The sequence below is a fragment of the Columba livia genome, chromosome 1 (assembly GCF_036013475.1).
Source record: "Columba livia isolate bColLiv1 breed racing homer chromosome 1, bColLiv1.pat.W.v2, whole genome shotgun sequence".
NCBI classification, from domain to species: Eukaryota; Metazoa; Chordata; class Aves; order Columbiformes; family Columbidae; genus Columba; species Columba livia.
In genome coordinates, this window is record NC_088602.1 from 137,153,181 (window position 1) to 137,171,843 (window position 18,663).

General features: G+C 36.2%; 1 protein-coding gene across 7 annotated transcripts in view; it reads right to left on the reverse strand.

The window, feature by feature from the left end:
• The window catches only part of PACSIN2 (protein kinase C and casein kinase substrate in neurons 2), a 65,166-nt gene that overhangs the window by 15,570 nt on the left and 30,933 nt on the right, over window positions 1-18,663 (reverse strand). For 5 of the 7 annotated variants that reach the window (XM_065050102.1, XM_065050099.1, XM_065050104.1 and 2 more), the window contains exons 2-3: window positions 13,043-13,154; window positions 468-624 (exon numbers count right to left, since the gene is read on the reverse strand). In XM_065050102.1, coding sequence (XP_064906174.1) covers window positions 468-624; window positions 13,043-13,102 — 217 coding nt within the window. In that variant the 5' untranslated portion in view covers window positions 13,103-13,154. Of the gene's footprint in view, window positions 1-467; window positions 625-13,042; window positions 13,155-16,000; window positions 16,023-18,663 lie in introns of those variants that run through there. The other 2 variants (XM_065050100.1, XM_065050105.1) reach the window with 2 other exon arrangements.

Sequence of the window (18,663 nt, forward strand, 5' to 3'; positions counted from 1 at the left end):
TCTTTGAACTGCCTTCAATTTCTCAACATACTTATTTTTCAAGCATGGATAACCAGGAAAGGGCAAACTTTTTCAGAATATATTAAACTACTATCAGATTAGCCTTCCATTAGAGCAATGTCTAGGTCTTTTATTACTAGTCTTTCTCCCATAACCACTGCCCCCTTATTATTCAGATACACTTGTCAAACAGTCTTTTCTCTAGAACTGAATCTATTTGGATACCTCAACACTGAAGGCAAGATTCATCTGCTTCAGTAACAAGCAAACTAGCAAAGGAGCAGGGTTTTGTTTGTTTTTCATTAAGAAAAGCTTGATCATTTCTTAAATTATTGAGTCTTTTGCAAAGGCTCCATTGTAGGCAAAAAAGCACAAAATTTCTACTTCGTACTTACCAAAACAAAGATATATAGAAACATTTCTTCAATTTGAGAAAGTTTTCAGAGTTCAAAATCAGAGTGTATTACCTTTTTCCACAAGCTGTTTCCACCTTTTTGCCCATTCTGTAAGCTGCTGAGCATAGACCTTCTCTATTCGTGCCCGTTCATGAATACAGTTCATAAGGTCATTGCAAAGTCTGTGACCGTCATCAATTCGTTTTACTGTCCGCTTGTAATTTCCAACCTATAAAGAGACAAATACTTAACAATACTTGCTTGAAAGCTCTGAAGACAAGATAAGTCTCCAACACAAACACTGTTACGTAGGAGCAAGGTAATCTACTAGCAAGAATTAATCAATCGTAGCATAAGGCATTTCCCAATTAATCTTGAAACCAAACTGCAACAACACCACAAAGGCCATGAGTTCTCCCGTAAAAAGTTATTAAATTTAAAAGTGAAAGCTTTGTTATATTGTATTAGTCCTGCAGTGTAATTGTGGGCAGTCATCACAATTGTTCTGCATTATTATTGCTTGGTAATGTTTCAGATAAGCAAGATTTTTAACACAAATACAGTATTTCCCTCTGCCATGCTTATTATTAAGTACCTAATGTCTTAATTTTATGCTGTGTTTAATCTTTCAGGATTAATAAAACTGCAAAGACATGCAAAGGAGTATTACAACAAGCATAACATAGTTTAAGAATAGAGTATGGACAAACCATAACCTTTATATATACAACAGAGACAAGATGTGCCCTTTGTTACAGCTGTGCTTCACTGCTGCCAAACCCAATAGCAACTATTTCTAAAGTATATTGTAGAATTTAATGTGGAAAGATGCAGACAATGACATGGAGTTCCCATACCTAGAAGTAACTTGTGAATTCTAAAGAAAAACAAACACGGTTGCTCAATGTGCAAGATACAAAAGGATGAGAATATGGAGAAAAATGTTCACTATATAATGAAAATCCATTATATAATTACCCTCCACCCCCTTTCACTTTTGTGTACACACCATCATGGAATCACCAATCAGATGACTGAAGGGGGAAAAAAAAAGAAGCCTGATACTGCTCCTAGAGTAATATTTCCACTGATTTCAAGGTCATTCAGGTTGGCTTTTGTAAACATTAAACAAGACGTAAGAACTTGGTTAAAAGAATTTGCACAGCCTATTAAATATCACAGTCGACTTCTTATCTGCCCGAACCACCTGACTGAAGAAAAAAGATCAGCAATAAAGCAACAGATTAAACATTTGAATACTTAAAGCTTGTTTGTAATTTTTACATTTGAATCATATCCGATTCATATCTTAAATACAGGGAACCACCCAACATTTAGGTTCTCATTTATTCCGAATTTTGTCAGCAGATGTACATGCAAGCCATCTGCTTGAGGAAAAACCTCCTTGAAGTATACAGCGAAATACTCTTAAGTGCTGGAAAAATAAGTGACTATGCTGATAAATACAGATGTATGTAAGGACTCCTCATCAAAGCTAGGTGGGGGGGAAATCTAAACCATCAATAAAGGGACAAAAAAACAATTCCTTTAGACAGCGGTCTCAAAGCATTCATTTGAGCTTGGTTTTGGATTAGATCCATTTCAACAGATGAAAGAAATTTAGGTAGCATCTAAGAAAAGCATTAGTTAGCAGCCACTGATTTGTCTAAATAATGTAAAAAAGTGCACACACATTCTGTGCCTTTAAGAATAAGTCACAAGATAATTGAAGATAAAAAGCATCACAAAGAAGCTGACACCAAAAATCAAAAGCGTCAATGCATCCACACCAAAACAGATTTCATCTATTAACAAGAAAGTATGAAAAATAACCTCTCATCTTCAGGAGAAATAGAAATTGAGAAGTACGCAGTTTCAAACTAACAAGGTACTCAAACAAATATAATACAAATATGTAATCAGAGAATTAAGGAAATTAAGTACCTCAAAGAATATTTTCTACAGCTTTTGTAATGGAAGGGCAAATCATTCATTTGCTCAAAATCACTCCACCTGTAGGTTCACAGCCAGGCAGACGGTTAAAACAGGTTATGCTTGCTTGGCACAACTACTGAAGCCTTAGATTAGCATCAATTTGTGTCTCCAGTTATGCGCCCAAGGATTTATGTCTCTAGCACAAACATTTCCTTTCATAAAGTTTCACTATTAAATTAGCATTTTAAATGCTACTATTGAATGGGAGCTGGCTGCCTCATGGTATTCTTAATGCTTTCATTTTGTGTTGTCTGAGCAAATTCTAACTTCATGGTAATAACTAGCAGTTGCCAAATCTCAGGCTAGGTATTCAGAGAACTGAATTCAGCTTACCTATGATGGTTCACTCACTAGTATCGCATAAGGCCACCTTGAAAGGCCTGTGTGCAGACCACAGATAATTCACCCATGCTACCTCCTTCTCCACAGGAGGACTGAAGGAATTAGCATCACAGTTTAGAACCAGTATAAAGAAGAACCAGACCTTCAATACTAGAAAATAACAACCTTGTATTCCAAAGAAAGCCTTTTACACTAATATTTTCAAGGGGGAAAAAAACAAAACAAACAAACAAACAACAAACACAAAAAAAAACCCAAAACCAAACAAACCAACCAACCCATCACCACCAACAAAAACCAACACATTAACTTGATTTATGAAACAGTAGTTTAAGGTATTTTAGATACCGTACTAAAATTTCATGCCTTAAGGGAAATGCTACCATTTTGGAAATACAGCATTTTTCTGTGTTCCCTGATAAAAAACATAAGTGATATACTTGGCATTTAATAAACATAGTGGTTTATTAAAAAATATGCATTTTAAGTTATGGACACTACAGTGACAAATTTTTTTGATAAGTGGAATGTGCAGCCTCCACTGTAGAAGGCAGACTCAGAGGAATGACAGCACAAGGTATTTAGACCACAAAGCCAAGTAAAGGGAACTCTAGTGTTAAAGTAGCTAATGAACTACTACTGACTGTAGATAAACTAGAACGATTAAAAACCTACAAACACAGTAAAGACACTCTGAATTCTGGGGAAGAAAAATATTACTTAATACATTCTTTTACTCAAGACTATTTTCTCCAGTTTCCTGAGGTAGACTGCAAACGTTCTGCATGACTTCCCCCTTCCCCTTCACAAGAAGTATTTGAGCTAAAACAAAAATGACAAATTCTTTTATTTGTAGCAAACCACCAGGGAAAAAAAAAAAAAAAAGAAAAAGAAAAAAGAAAACATCTGGTTTTGTTTCAGTCAGAGTCATGTTTACGTAATACCTTGCGATTTTCAGATTTGTCAATTAGCTCTGCTAAGCACAAACATATGATTTTACTAGTTAGAATAACCTTCTGATCATTCTCAGCACTGGGCTATTACTTGTTAGAGAGCAGACACCTAAGACATGAAGTTATTAGGTTCCTTGTTCTACAAATGAAACATTTGTTTCAGTAAGGTAAACTGTAAGATTATAAACTTTCTTACAGTTTCAAGAAGGATGAGAGATATTTTAAAACTGTATCCTGCTTTCATTTTAGCATCAACACTTCACCTATCTGAGACATTTTATTGCATAATACCAAATTCAGTTGCTGTTTACCCTTAGTTGCCAGAAACACTTCAAAAGGAAATAAGCCAAGGAGTTTATTTCTTCAAAATACCACTATAATAGTCACTTTCTTGATGCAATCAGTGAATTCTATGAAAATTGTGATTCAGTTTTGCCCCTCCCCACCTTTTATAAGTTAACCACTAGTTTCCCCTTTTCCACTGCAAAAAACTGAACTTTGCTACTAAGCCTCAGTTGATCCAATTTTGCCCCATTTATATCTCCTGTAGGCATTATAGACACCTTCAGATCTCCATTGTGCTTAGTCAAGAAAACATTCCTTCTCATTTTTATATTTCCTCTCATGCACAAACACAGCAATGTCACCTCAAATCCTTTTTCAAATCTGTAATAACCAGAGAAAAACACACAAGCACACTGTGATGAGGCATTTAGTATGGTATAGTCAGCAGTCCAGTCATGTCTCCTTTGTGACCACCGCTGTACTAAAGTAGCCACACACTGCCACTGATGTGATCTTTAATGGGAATATTTAAGAGCTTACAACCTCATTATTTTACAATTTCACAACACTATACACAAGGGGAGAGTCTTAAATTATCTAGGCTCCCTTACCTCAACTAATAAACTTTTTTTTTAACATATTCACAGAGCAGGATAGAAGTCTATAAAGGGTTAAACACACTTAGCAGGTTTTTCTGGTACATTGAATGGTTTAAGGGTATTTTAATTTGTTAGCAGCCTAGAAGGTGGCAAACATTCAGCTATTGCTAAACTCCAGCCAGTTAATTCTGGTGTATCATGATAATTGCTATAACCACAAATATTTCAGGAGTTTCAAATGCCTGAAGTAAGATTTGATGTCAACTCTTTTTCCAGGCTTGCCTAGCTTATTCATAACCAGTCAGCCTTCATGAACTGGAAATATCTGAAAGAAAGTCAGTCAGCGTAGCATAAAATAAGGCTCTTTTTTTATGGGCAAATATTCCTAGGCAGGAAACACAATAACGCACTTTGAAGACTCATCATCAAACGTACGCATACTCATGGCCAATAAGAGGACACACTATTTCCAGCATTCCATTTAACCCTGACTACAATTTCTTTCCAGCTATGTCAAACAGGAAGTTTCCAAACATTTCAACCAGCATTAACATGTGTAATATTGTGGGGGTTTTGTAAATAAAAGTAATTATCTTGGTACCTAATTGACACATACACAGTTCAAGTACCTATGAGTGCTAGCTCCGTGTAAGTTTAAGTTTAGCCGTATAAGTGCACCACTGGTTGCAAGAAAAATCTCGAGGAAGCTCTTAAACTGACAAAATCTGAAGCAAACATACCTGTGAACAAACACCTGGCAATATAAATGGAGAACATGATGTTGCTCCATGTTGGAAGGGAAAAAAAAAAAAAGCATATAGGAGATATGACAGAAATGTACTAAATGTACTATTGCAGAGTCCAAATATTTTTAAAATGAAAATGCAAAACAGAACAGTCTGTTTCATCAGCAAAAAGCATTTGTTGACAAGTAACTGAAATCCCTCAACACAGGAACACTTTTTCAACATTCAAGAGTGAGTTTGGAGAGCTTCTCCCGCTTAAGTTCCCTGCACCCTACACACACCCCCTCAATAGATCTCTCACGCAGATGTTGGCTGTCAGCAGTAGGCATGACGCACAGATATCAGGACTACCAAATGGACAGGACTAGGACCATCTGAGCAGACAGCTTATAATGCAGTTTGCGGGAGGCATGTCCCATATCAGCTGCCTGTGCTATCCAGAGTGTTGGGTTTGGGCCTTGCTCTGGGGAGAATAGGCATGCATATGGTGGCCAAATTTGATTCACCCATAGTACATACGGGACCAGCTTCCCCTTTCTGAATAAATTGAAATTCTCTTGCTAGTGGGTATCTCAGCAAATACTTCAGAATGCAATGAAAGCCATGTGCTCAGCACCTCAAAATGCATGCCAGGTCCTGTTCTCCATAGGTATCAATCGCAGGCCAAAGTTCATAGAGCTAATGCCACTTGCTGGTACAGCAGCTGTTCAGAATGGCTGTGTTGTGTGGATGAGAAGGTGTTTTCACAGGGCAGCTGAACACCCCTGCAATAAATGGAGAGAGCTCCATATTTGCTGATGCTAGCAGAAAATAAGGGGGAGTAAGAACACACATGTGTACAAGTGGCACACAGCCCGTGAAGGGCCTATGGCTCATTAAAAACAAATGCCTCCACAGGCAGGGTAGCTTTCTTTTGATGTCTTATCTTGCAAGAGATGCACACACTTCTACTTTGATCTCTAGAAATGCTTACTCATCACCTTTCTTACCTTCACAGGTATCTAAGTGAACAATAGCATTGGTCTCAACTTGCTCAAGGCATTTTTCTTTTAATATGACCATAATAGTGATTAGCAAGCATAAGGCTAGAGCTTAATTAACAAAATGCATCACAAAATTGGCCTTCCATTTGTTATTAATATACCAAATCCTTCAATGTGCATTTCAAAACTACTTTAGTAGAACAAGGCCAATAGGGTTTCCAGTTCTTGCATTTTACTAAAGCAGTACAATGATGGAAGCAACCAGTTTTGCCACAGCCTGTTTTGGGATGCAAGAAAGTGGTATGAATGATTATGACAAACTGAGATATATTTACAGCAGTCATGCAAATGCTTAGAGTCCATATGACAGATAAGAAATAAATACAAAGGGTTTCAAATTGTACATCGGGTTTCAAGTCTTCTGTTTTCCCTTGGAAAAGTTACTGCCATTGTGCTCCAGGCTATCAGCAATAACCTTTGATTACCCAAAGAATGCCACCCTTGTCAGCAAAATAACACAGATGAAGGAATTACTTCTTGGAGCACATTAACAAGATTCCTTGGTCTTAAAAAAATTTCTGCCCTCAGCACCATGAACTTAACCAGACGTATCAAGGTACACTGAGGCTTGTTAGAAAAATGAAGAAAGAAAAAGAAGCTTCCATTTCTTAACTAAATTAATGCACTACTACAACTGAAGCTTTGATGAAATCCTCCACTGTTTTGTAGCAATCATCTTTCAGAATGTCCTTTCTTATGTCTTTATTGTTTTGCAATTCCTTGCTCTCTATGCAAGCTTCCATAAAAACATGTATGAAATTCTCTGTCTCCTAACATACTTTTATTTGGTAAACACCTGGACAAATTAGAAGAAAGTAAAAGATCTGTTCTCCTGAAAAGGATTTGTCATCCTGCTCAAAGATGAAAAACTTCTAGTAGTGGCTTGGGTTAACTAAATACAGAAAAATACCCTCAATTGTGAAAGCTGCTGCTATTTCTATTTCCTGCTAAAGAAAGATGCATGTTTCTGAAAGCTTAATTTTTTTCAGTTAGAATTATAGAATTGTTTCGGTTGGAAGAGACCCTCAGAATCGAGTCCAACCATAACCTAATTCTAGCACTAAACTATGTCCCTAAGAACCTCATCTAAACGCCTTTGTATCAGCTGTTCTGATACAAGATACTACCTATGCCTAAGCCTCATCCTACCCACATTTTTTGACTGATAGATGTGCAGTAAGTCGACACCAAGAACACAAGTCCAAACAGCAACTTCTCCAATTACCTTTCAACGAGACAACTATTTCCCAACCACAAATCTGAACTTTATAACACTGTCTATGCAGTAATAAAAATTACTAGTCTTTAGAAGAAAGAAATTACTATTTGTCTTGGGTTTCAAGCATTGAGCTTGATTCTCAATGCCAGAACTGGAAGTTTCCATGAACAGTATTGAAATAGCAACCTAATAAAAAAAAGCTTCAAAGATTAAGGAACCTGCATTGAACTGCTTTGTGGACAGTCTGCACATACGCAGCCGAAGTTAGAGCAATAAGTTTAGTACCATGCAACCATATGCTATAGATTGACGTTTTTAAACATGATCAAACTGCTAATAACTTTCTTTGTAATGAGGAACCCTAGCAAAGGCAGTGACAACTCCAAAAGAAAGCAAACACCTTTACAGCCAGAAAAACTACTAAGAAGCAAGTGCTTTATTTTCTGACAACAACATTGCATGGAATTTCTATCAACAGCAATGGCAAGAACTTTGAAGTTGGTTTATCGACATTAAATACAGTTCTTATCAGCTCAACACAACATCAACATTCAAGAAAGAAAAGTGATTTATTTTCAAAGATAAGCAGTGAGCAAAAAAGCAGTTTTCACAGTAAGTTCTTCAGATAGGTCCCACACCCAACCACCTCACTTTTTCCTACATGTTTTTCAAGAAAAAAAAAAAAAGGGCTTTGCAGCACACTCCAAAGGTAAATACATTTGAGCTATTTTGGAGTGTGAGGAAATAAAGTCAAAATTTCACTTTGCCAAACTGTCTCTTCTGTGCCATGGCCGAATTTAAGTACATTCTCTGCTTGCAGCTGCGGTGCTAAAGCATAGGAAGGTGGCTTTTAACAAACTGCAGGCTGTCTTTAAAAACAAAGAAAAAAATTATCATTAAAAAATATCTTAAAATCCTCTACGAAAAAGGTGCAAATGACAAATTCTGCAGTAATGACACAACTTCCAAATTGACTAAGGGTTCTTTACTTCATATTACCCGAGGCATTAAGTACTGAGACTGGCATTCCAGAGACATGGCATCTTTTCTAATCAAGTCAGACAAAACATGTTGATCAAAGCAGTTCAGTTATCCTTTTTGTGCACGATTAAGGCTAGAATTCAAAGTTGCACTCTTCAGAGAACATACAGAAAAAAGACACATTTTAGACTAAAATTTGGTCAAATTTAGTTTGGAAAAATTGCTCCAAACCAGAAGTACTTAAACAAGATTTTGCTAATTACATTTGACAGACCTGCAGTTAGTTTCTGCATGTCAATTAACACTAATGAGTTATTCTTAAATTTATTAAGACTTGCACAGGACTTCCTTTACTTTAGGTTCATATTCCACCAGCAGTAGAAGCCTGGCAAACCAACTCCTGCATCTTAACTCTTGATCTGAAGCATAATTCCTGTCTTATTGTTTTGTTAGGCTTCTCTGTAGAAAGGCAAGGTTTTAAGTTAAATGGTACATTCTGCCAAGGCATTACTTGGCCTAAGCAAGCTACTGGATACCTTAATTATTCACTCAAATAATCAGAAGTACATATAACCCAAAATGCATTTCAATCTAGTATCAGGCATGCATGTCAAAACACAGTTACCCTCACAGAAACACAGAAAAGTAGAGTGCAGAGATCACAAGAAAACTATTTTTTGACAAAAAGCAATTACTTAATATTCTATATCAAGGCTACACTGCAGTGGACAGCACAGCTTTAGTTACTTTACCACCTTCCTTTATGTCGTCCTTTAGTCCAAGCATTTTGTTCAGTGTCAGGATTAAAAATGAAACAAAACAAAACAACCCTCACTTCCCTGCCACATAATGCAACATGCAGCTATAAATGCTGTCAACCAAAACATAAGTTCCACGTTATTCACATTTCTCACTGTAACAGGGTATTGCCAAGACTACTATTTTTTTTGAATAGTTTTATACGCAGTAATAAGGAGTCATCCTATAAGTATCAGAGTACAACGAAACAGACATTTCTTTGCTTAATATACTCTCTTGGCTATTTCCATTGAGAGAAAAGTTTATATATGTTTTTTTCTTAAGTCAGCTTTGTAAGCATGTTTATTCTCTCAAACTACATGGCCTCTGTAAATTTACTAAGTACAGCATGCATGAAGGTTAAAATTTGCTACTGTGTCACCACTTCCTGTTAATAGTTCAGTATTACTCTAAAATTGCTTGTATCAGAGTACTCTTTTTCATGTTTAGTTCAAAGTATCTTAGTGCATCCATAGAAGTTCCAAGAATGCCAGGGATGTCATACCACCCATTTTCAACTCCCTGCGCAGTTATGTACACATTTAGGTATACCTACTACAGTCTTTCAGCTATACATACAAGGCTTCATGATAATCTGCTCTATCTTTCAAACTATCTAATCTATTCTTGTTGGTTTTTTTTTTGTTTTTTTTTTTTTTTTTTTTTTTGTTTTTTGTTTTTTTTTTTTTGTTTTAACCACAATACAAATGTCAGTGGTGATATTTTAAGCATCAATCAACTACAAAACTTTTACAGCCTCCCCTCTGTTTCACTCAAATACCACCTAGTTTCTACATACTGAAATTTCAAGTCTTTAGTCATTTTGCTAAAATAATGACAAAGCCTTTGTCAGACACTGGAACAGGCTGCCTATGGAAGTGGCTGAGTCACCAACCCTGGAGATATTTAAAAACACGCATAGATGTGGTGCTTAGGGACATGGTTTAGAGCTGGACTTGGCAGTGCTACGTTAAGGGTTGGACTCTATGATCTTAAAGGTCTTTTCCAACCAAAACAATTCTATGATTCTATACTAAGAACACAACTGCATCTATTAATGTTTTTTTAAAGAATCAATGTTTGTTACCACAAAATCCACAAACTTCTATTTGTCCTAAGAATCAAAGAGTACAAAGCAGATGAACTGCAAAACAAGTAGTGTTTCCTACATAATACAATGCTCAAAATGCTAAAGTTCAGTGAAATATTCCATTTTATATTGCTAAACTGCCAAAAGCTTAGTAAATTTAGGAAATTTACTTAGGAAATTCAGTGTTTAGTTTTTCAATATGGCCATCAATTGCATGCAAAGTCCAATTCTGCTTTCAGAAAAACTGCTAATACGTTGAACACCCTTAAAGTCCCTTCAGGAAAAAAGCCATTAACATATCATTTGAATTAATTTTTTACTGCAGCCAAAACTTGTTTTACTCCCTGAAGAGCAAGTGTGAAGATGGTCTCTAGAATTTTTAATGAACTGAAACCATTCCATAAGAATATAATTGCATCTTCAAGTTTGGAGATTATTTTAAACTGATTTCAGCATATTACTAGCTAATATGATCTAAACAATGCTAGTTTTCCTCTTTGAGCAACTTGCACACCTATTCTAGAGAGCATTAGTCAACTCACAGAACATATTACTATTCCAGCCTGATGTACTCTGAGTTTCAGAAAAAGGCAAACCAAACAAACACACACACACAAAAAAACAAAACCTAATTATTCCATCCAAAAATTTTTGTCTTGACCATTTTAACGTAAGAAACTTTGTGGTTATACATTAAAAAAAGAGAAAGAGTAGAGAAAATGATTGAACCTATAAAGAAGAAACTGATCCCAGTAGCGAAGACTTTTTTTTTTTTTACTCAAGGGTAAATAAAGATATACTCATGCATTACACATTAGCCTACTGACATTGCTTATGAAACAGACTGCAGCTCTGTTCTTTCAGAAGCAATACACAGAAGAGTCCAAAGAAACAGATTTAGAAGTAGTGTTTACCATATTATATGTCACCAATAGCACAAACACAAAGAACACCTTTAATCCACCTATAATAAGCATGAAATACATTTAAGCTATGCTTTGTAAAGGTCCTAGTTTAGCCTAATTTCTATTTCTGATCATTTATCATCCTTTAATATTAAATACTTGAGTTCACATTTATCCAAACAATCATACTAGTCTACAAAATTCTCATTCTCATTCGTCTTTTATGCTTCCAGACACAATTACTTGGTTGAAGACAATGGCTTGGTATAGAATAGACAGAAATCAAGTTCTCCTGACAAGGATAAAATGCCAAACACACCAAAAAAACCCCTTTGGTTCAGGATTCTTTTTTCCTGACCAGGTCCTTATTTTATTTTGAAACACTTCTATCAAGGAAGGCTCCCCAGAAAGTTGCCTTAAAATAAAATCTAACAGAAAAGACTAATTGAGGTTGGAAGGAACCTCTGGATATCATCTAGTCCAACCCTCTGCTCAGAGCAGGTCTGACAGATCAGGTTGCTCAGAGCCATGTCCAGTTGAGTCTTAGACACCTCCATGAGTAGAGGTCCCACATCCTCTCTGCAGATGTACTACAGAATACCCCAACAACAAAAGAGGTTAAAACTTAGCACCCAGTAATTTCAAAACAACATCTTTATAAATAGGATAGACATTTACCATAATAAACATGTCTCCTCAAAAAATGATAGCTGTCTACTAAACAAGAATCTCACTGGCATTGTGTCTTTTAGATAAGGTATTGGAAAATAAGGGGAAATCCGCATCAAAATGTAATATGCCCTCACTGCCATCACCAACAGAGGTTAGTGGTCTAGAAAAGCTTTCATTTGCACAATTGATGCACAATTGGGTCACCAAAACCAAGCTGTCTTACATAGTCTCAGACGTTTTCCCCTAGCCATTTTCATGTTTGCTATAGTTCAAGCTCAAAAGAGCTCCAAGTCACATGGTAGAAATTTACCCCACTGAATACAGTTCATGTGGACAGCGTACTCACCTCCAATTAATGTCAGTACTGACACTGTGAAACCTTTCCTTTTCTTGCAATAATTTTTTTTTTTAAATGCTTTCTGCTTGAAAACGTTTGCTCTCTTTAAAGCTTAATCAAATTATCAGAACATCTGAAAGCCTTCTTCAGATTTGGGCAGCACAAATTACTGATATTATAATGGGCTTTGTATTATCTTTCTGCATGTATAATCTCACATTGAGATAAGCACAAGGCAGCTTCTCTCAAAAAAGTTTATACTTGCATCTAGACACAAAAAGAAAACATGCAATACATTCACACACTATCTTACATTTGTAATTTCTGTACACTTACAGTAGCCTTTAACCACTTTAGATTTAACATTGATCACTCAGTCCCTTTGGTAATTTTAAAAGTTACCCACCCACACCCCTTTTCAGCAATAAAAACTTGCAAAGGTTCAATTCTGAATTGCATCTCTGACCCAAATGGATGATCCTCAAGTTTGTGCCAGGTAAAAACCCTTGACAGAACTAGGACAAAAACCTAAATGTTCATTTCCATTCTGAAGGCTGTTTCTGCAAATCACAATAACCAAAGGCATCTTGTATTGCAGTTCTCTCCACAGTTCACGATGTACAAAAATCAGATTTTCCATAGTAAGAGTAAAAAATAAAATCAAAATATTGATCCAAGTTACCTCCCAGAAGCTGTCACTAGAAACTTCTACTCCAACGGAGTCATCATATGAGCCAGACATTTCTCTGTATAAAGAACTTTAAAGTATTCAGAGCTTAAACAACTTCAGAAATCTGTAAAAAGACAGAGAAAATATTTATGAGCATTATAAATGGAAAACAGTTATCAAAAGAGAAACGAAGTAACATCCTTAAGTTATTTGATATCTGGGGATGCCAAATAAAAATAAGAGCTAACCACACAGTACATATGAATAAGTACATTTTGCAACTGAACACTATTCTACCACACAAAGTTCTTGGCTCTCTTAATGACATTTGTTGTCCAGAAAATGTTCAAGCCATCTGCCTATACTAAATTTCAAACTCTTGAATTTATTTTATCATAAAATTTCCTATTACAACTGAAAGAAATGACTGAGCAGCGTGATGCTTATTTAGTAAGTATTCCACTTCAATGCATGCCATAAGATACAATCAACTGACCTTTGCTACTGATAAAATAACCTCCATTGCTTCCTATTCCTTTTTCACTGAAAAATCTATATTGTGTAACTAAACCCACTAGAGATACTTAAGGCCAAAACCACTCGCTGATTTAAAGAAAAATAAGTAACATCTTTTCCGAATGAGTTTTATTTCTGTAAGAATTTTGGATTTAAGTCATCTACTTGAAAGCTAAAGGTATCCACAAATGCAAAACAGAGCTTCCTCAGCAACAATGTAAAGCAAAACCAACATGAAGAGTATTGCAGCTGCATAAGTCCAATGCAGGAGGCAAGACCAGTCTCCTTCCCAAAAGTCTTAGTACAGTTTATGACACGCAGACAGTCACTCGTCACTACATCTTTTACTGGGCTAGTAACTACCTGGGCTTTCTTGCCACCACTCTTCTGCATTTTAAAGTATAGAATAGATTTCAATTGTTGGTACATGTACCAAGTCAAAGGTTATAGGCTCCAGGACAGAAGGTCTCCTTTAAAGAGACAGTTATTTCCCTAGAAGCTGAAATTTGCACACCTCATTTTACTGCATTTTATTTGTGACATGTTACTATACTATTTCATTGTCTTCTTTTAGCAAAACAAAGAAACAAAAAAACAATTCCAAATTCTGGCCTTTATGAAAAGCCATTATTTTAACATTTCAGGCGTTCTCACTTATATAGACACACATGCATGAAGACAAAAATGACCTATCCTCATCAAAGGAGATAACTGTTTATAAAGCACCATGTATAAAAAATATGTAGGGTTATCCTAAGCTACCATTTAAGGAAAGTATTGAAAACAGTTCTGAGACAAAAATTCAGACACATCCATAAATGCTGTTGGTGAGGTGGAGAGCAGGAGGCAGGAGAGGAAGGAAATAGCTCCCTCCCACAACACAGACATGCAAATCCCTGCCTAATCTCTACAGATATTTCAGCAAGTTCTCCTGTTTAGATTTCTGCTATTAAGTTTGCCTATAACTACTTCCAGGGCTACATACGGGTTACAGATTTTAATTCCCCTTTTAGGATGAATACCTTTATTGGTAGACTGACTATAAGGTGAAGCTTCCTCTCTCTTCTGCCCTATAAATTTTGCTTTCTTTAATGCAATGGGGCCATTTCAAAAAGAAGAGTAGAAAACACCTACAAACCTGGCCTACCCTGCAGCTGAGGGGCTATGGCACACTGCCAAGACAAACAGAATTGAAAGCTGCCAAGGAGAATTCAACACTAAATCCGCATTTCTTGGACACTCTGAAAAATAACTGTGCCATAAGGGTAGGCATACGCCACCTGCATGTAACAAGAACTAGCTACTGAAAAAACAGTTGTTCAGACAGTTACAGCACAACCAGAACAAAGAAATGCTCTGGCTGGGAAGACAAGCTATTCCTCTTGAACAGTATTTCATACAATTAATTTCCATAATCTAACTCACACTAAGCTTAAAACAACCTTAACACCTTACAGAACTGAAAACTACAACAAAAACATCAATTGTTACATTTTTATTTTGAAAAGATAGCCAAAAATACAGGAAGCATTTTGCAAAACAGCAGCAATTAGAAAGGAAAATGATATATTAGTGTAACAACCCTCAACTTGTTATGGCATTAGTAATTTTTAAAAAAAGGGCTTTTCCAGCTGTGCTTTTCTAGAACTGAGTGAAAAGTGCATTAAAAGACTCTTGAATTGTCAGCTTCTTAGCAGCATACCCTTACATGGAATGTGTTCTTTCTTGATAAATTTTGGCCCTTGCAATTCTTACAATACATCAAGGTAAACAAATATTACATTTGTAAGCATTTTTTATTCCCTGATAGCCCTTCTGAGGTAGCCATAAGCAGCACAAGGAGGAAAGAGAAGTGCAATAAACTTGCGACTAGTTAACCAACTCAAAAGCATAGTTTGACAATGAACAGCTTTTTTGAGAGTTTGTTTTAAAGTTTTCACAAAAACACAAGGTTGCGCATTGGTATCTTTAACCATAAGTTATAGTATTATTTTATCTGATCAAAGGGAGATCTAGAGTTTAAAAGACAACTTGTTAGGTCAACAAACATTCCGGGTTATATTCTGTTAACTGCGTCCTTTTGCACTAACATCACTCTGAAACCAAGTCAGCGACTGAAGCAAGCGTGTTACCCAGGCACATCATGCAGAACAAGGGAAGAAGCAACAAGATTCCAGAGGTTCTCAGGAAAGGTTGTAGTTGTTCTGCTGCAGTACACCAAGATCTTTCAACCAAAGTGTTCAGTGTGATTTAGAAGAGATGAGGCACGCAACCGTAGAGTTAAGCAATCTTGGAAAAATAAACCCTTATGCAAAAGTATAAATCTAAAGGAAAGTTTCAACATGTCACCCATCCCACTCCCCCAAGCCACACAAGAAATGTTTTTTTCACCTCTAATTACAAAAAGAAAAGACAGTGAAAGTGTTCTGAAATAATAATACAGCATCCACTTACCTTTAACAACATATCCTAAACTACACTAGTGCTGGAAATTTAATCTGAAAACCTAAATTGGAAAAGCTGAAACAGAGGAACATTTTCTTGAATGAGGAAACAGGTTGTGTGGACTTTTTTTAAAAAAAAAAAAAAAAAGAAAAAAGAACTTCTATTCCTCCTCAACTAAAACTACATAATACACAGAGCTATCCTTTTTTCCATAAAAGCATTAAAATGATCAGCACTCAGGAAATTCTGATGGATTTAAGGTTTTTATATGCCAAATACTATCCTGTGAGAAAGTATGAGCAAGCGTATTTAGGGAAATATTATGGAGTCATAGCAACAACTGGCACAGAAAAACACTATTTGTACTGCACTACTTAAAAATAAACTGAATACTGAGATAGGAACATTAAGCGGTATGAGTCATGCTACCCTCATGAAATAGAACTATTACAGCAGCCAGTCCTTTAGCACATTTTTTGTTAGGGTTTGGTTCTCGCATCCTTCAAGTGAATTTGCAGAGGTTTCACAGTGAAAGTTCACTGCACTTAGATTTCTAGGGTCTTCTATTTCACTATAAAAGTACACCTATGAACAACTAAAACTGTCAGTATAAAATATGGGAAATTCAGATCAAGATGACAAAAGACGTAAGCTCTGCACTGATTTTCCACAAATGATCACCTGTTCCTCACAAAACTAGGGGTGCTTTGGTCAGCTAGATTGCAGCAGAACTGGTAACTCCATAGGAAAGCACAGTGTATGCACCCAGTTCCTATATTCCCACAGGTTTGGCTTCATCCACACTCCGGCCTTTATCTTCTCATTCCACGACTCCAGGTCCAACTCTTCAGGAGTACCTACAATGCCTTTTTCTTGTCTGTCAACTACTTGCTGAGCAAGCAGTAGCGCAGTGCTCTAGCAGTTTCCACCCAACTTCACACAGGCTGGTGAACCAGCTCACTAAATAGGACAGATTATTACAGAGCTCACATTAAGATTTCCTTCAGCAGTTAAATCAGTTTAGGTTTCTCCCGTATAGCTGCCAATTTTCATGAAACTGATTTTTAAAAAAATCTGTGTCTTCTATAAGGTGTTCTTCCTTAACATTTGTCTGAAACTGACCAATTGATTCAAAAATTATGGAAGCAGGCAGTTAGAGAAGGCAAAGGTGTCCCATTCTCCTAAAAGGCAGATTCAAGATCTTCAGTTTATAATAGAAACCTCCTCTGGATCATGCTCTGTGCCTTCCTCTCAGCATGTTCTTGGCCAACGCAAATGAAATCTCATAACTTTCACACTTCTCACGGTATTTTCTTCCCCTGTGTCAAATAACTTTGGAAATTCCACTGAAAACCAAAATCTCAATATATTATTAATCATCAAGTTCAAAGGTCTTCAAACAAGTTTTTACCTGTGTCACCACAGGCACATAAAACACCAAACATGACGCAGCAGAGAGAAAGCCTTAGTAGTTCAGAGACCTTGACGCCTGATGCCTTTTCTCACAAGCAATCCCAGCACACATTAGCTAAGAGAAATTACATAGGCTAAAAATAAACCACAAAGTCAGACTGAAAAGTAACTATATATGAAATAGTTCATACTGTAAGAGATAAAGAAGTGGTACAAACAAGCAAGGCTCAAGTTTCTTGACTTAGTGATTTTTAAGCAATCCTTGCAAATTAGGATACATGAATCTTAGATACAACAAACCTGACCAATAAATGAGACTTTTTAAAACTTCCTCTTAGGGAACATTCTAACAGTGCTATAGGCTAAAGACCTTGAACTTCTTCTCTACTGCTAGTGTCCCACGATGTGAAAGTAATTGCTATAAATATCCTGAAGGCTTAACACATGAGGATTTTAGAACATATTAACTAATAATGAGCAAGCAGACCTTCAGATACTGCATACAAACATCTGAATAGAATATGCTGCCTCTGCTCTCAATAAGTTCATTTTTGTGCTGTTATCTTGAAAGAAATTTACAAAAATTCTTGCTTCATTCATGTTGAAATACTTTTTTTTTTTATTCCCTTTTTCTTCATGTGTCAGGTGGTAGAGATTAGCACAATACATATCTTGCAAAAATCTGTGCAACAGACTTTTAAGATGCTAAAACAATCCAGTGAATCCCAAAGATTCTTTTAAGGTGTTTTCCAACAGGAAGATGGGAAAAAAACATTTAAAGAAACCCTTCAGTTTGTCCACTTCAGCCTCAATAACAGATGAATTTGTTTCTTACTAAGAATTTGTTTCTTACTCTTACTGAGAAACAGGTAGGGCTGTCTGTTGAAAGACAGCTTTTAACATTCTGAACCCCCTTGGAATATGCTCTTTATTTTTATTAGATACTTCACTATAGTTAAAAAAAGATGGTATTAAAAAGAAAAAAATCTAATTAAGGTCTTAATGCTGCTTACTAAATAATCTAAATAGAGAGAATAGATTCAGAGTCTGATATCCTGACACAAAGAATGCCTGCAGACAAAACACAATTTCCAATACTTGAAACCTGGAGACAATACCACGCAACAAGATCAACATTTCCAAATACGTACAATCCAGATGACAAACAGGAGGCGTGACTCCTCCAGCCTTAATTCCAGAACTCCACAGTTTCTAGAACAGAAGGAACTGACAGAAGTTCTCAGTGCCAACGTGACGTA